Raw genomic sequence first — 1788 nt, forward strand, 5'->3', positions numbered from 1 at the left:
AGAGGGGAGTTGGGAAGAGGGCAAGAGAGGCCAAGTGAGTGTTGTTCACTGGCGCTGAGTCTGCAAGTGCATGTCTAATAAATGAGTCCTGTGCAAATACTTGACTTTTCTAGTCTTTTCAAAACTATTTTTAAAGCCTTAACAATTGTTATATTTACTACATTGCTTTATCCCTATACACACAAGCATTTTTTTCCCCCTTGGGCCATTTCAAAGTGAGTTATAGAGGTTTTGGATATTTTATTCCTAAGTACTTTGAAGTCGAGGACCATCTCTTAGAGGCACACACCACCATCACCTCACCCAGGAGAATTAACAGTACTTCTCTCCAACCCACATGCAGGGCCCCCCAGTTACCCCTTGCGAGCTAGACTTGTGTGTTTTTTTGTTTTTGAAGTAAACCCAGGATCTAGTCCAGATGTGTGCCCGGCACCTGGCTGCGGTCTCTAAATTGAGAACAGTCCCTGGTGTGTGGGGTCGGCGTTTGGCCAGGCCAGGCCAGTTGTCCTGTAGGAGGGCCACACCCTGGGTTTGTCTGATTGTGTCTTCGTGACTCCTGTGTTTCCCGTCCCGTGGCAGTAGGTCCAGAGCCACACTGCCCAAGAGAAATGGAGCCTGGGCCACATAGGTCCAAAACACGGATAAACATAAGAAGTGGATTTAACTTTAATTATATCTTATTGATTTTTTACAGAGAGGAAGGAAGAGGGATAGAGAGCTAGAAACATCCCCACTGGGGATGCGCCTGCAACCAAGGTACATGCCCTTGACTGGAATTGAACCTGGGACCCTTCAGTCCACAGGCCGACGCTCCCCTGGATGGGGCCTGTGGGGATCGGACTGAAACCGGCTCTCCAACCTCCCCCGAGGGGTCCTGGATTGCGAGAGGGTGCAGGCCAGGCCGAGGGACCACACTGGTGCACGAATTCATGCACCAGGCCTCTAGTTTATAAATATTTATTGATATATTTATCTCCAAAATATTGTTTCAATATGTAATGAATATTTTAAAAGTATTAATGAGATATTTTACATTTTTAAAAATTTGTTTTTTATTTTTATTGATTTCAGAGAGGCAGGGAGAGGGAGAGAAAGATAGAAACATCAATGATGAGAGGGAATCCCTGCACGCCCCACACTGGGGATCGAGCTCGCAACCTGGGCATGTGCTCTTGACTAGAATCGAACCCGGAACCCTTCAGTCTGCAGGCCGATGCTCTATCCACTAAGCAAAACCAGCCAGGGCTCTACATTTCTTTTTTATGTGAACTTTTAAAAATGCAGTGTGCACTTAACATTTACAGGGCAAGCCACATTTCCAGTGCTCAGTCCCCTGCGGCTGGCGGCCTGTACTGGACAGCGCAGGATGAGACTTGATCCAGCTCAGGATCGATGTTTCTGGTACAACAGCTACGGGGTAGTAACTGCCTGTGTACAACCTTGAAACCATGCGGATCGCTGAAGGCTGAGATGCTCTTCTTCTTTTCCAGGCTGAGCGCTCTGGCATGGCGCAGGCGTGCAGGGGGTGAGGACCCAGCTCGGGGCCACGTCACTGACTTCCTCTCATCGTGAGACCGGCTGGAGCAGACTCACCTGGAGGAGCATGTCTGTGGGCCTTCTGCTGCTGTTCCCCGTCGGGGGGCGGACCTTTCTCCTCCTGCTCTGCGTGGCCATGACTCAGTCCCACTGGCCAAGTGAACCCTCGGAGGCCGCCAGGGCCTGGGAGAACCAGCTGGAGGCGTCCATGCACTCGGTGCTTTCGGACCTCCCGGAGGCTGTCCCCACGGT

General features: G+C 50.4%; 1 protein-coding gene across 1 annotated transcript in view; it reads left to right on the top strand.

Annotated features, from left to right (window-relative positions):
* DAG1 (dystroglycan 1) overlaps positions 1 to 1788 on the top strand; it is a 50351-nt gene that overhangs the window by 33273 nt on the left and 15290 nt on the right. The window contains 1 exon segment of the mRNA XM_006770595.2: positions 1491 to 1788. This exon segment is cut by the window's right edge and continues 42 nt beyond it. Coding sequence (XP_006770658.1) covers positions 1604 to 1788 — 185 coding nt within the window. The 5' untranslated portion in view covers positions 1491 to 1603.

This window comes from Myotis davidii, unplaced genomic scaffold, assembly GCF_000327345.1.
Source record: "Myotis davidii unplaced genomic scaffold, ASM32734v1 scaffold663, whole genome shotgun sequence".
Classification (NCBI taxonomy): domain Eukaryota; kingdom Metazoa; phylum Chordata; class Mammalia; order Chiroptera; family Vespertilionidae; genus Myotis; species Myotis davidii.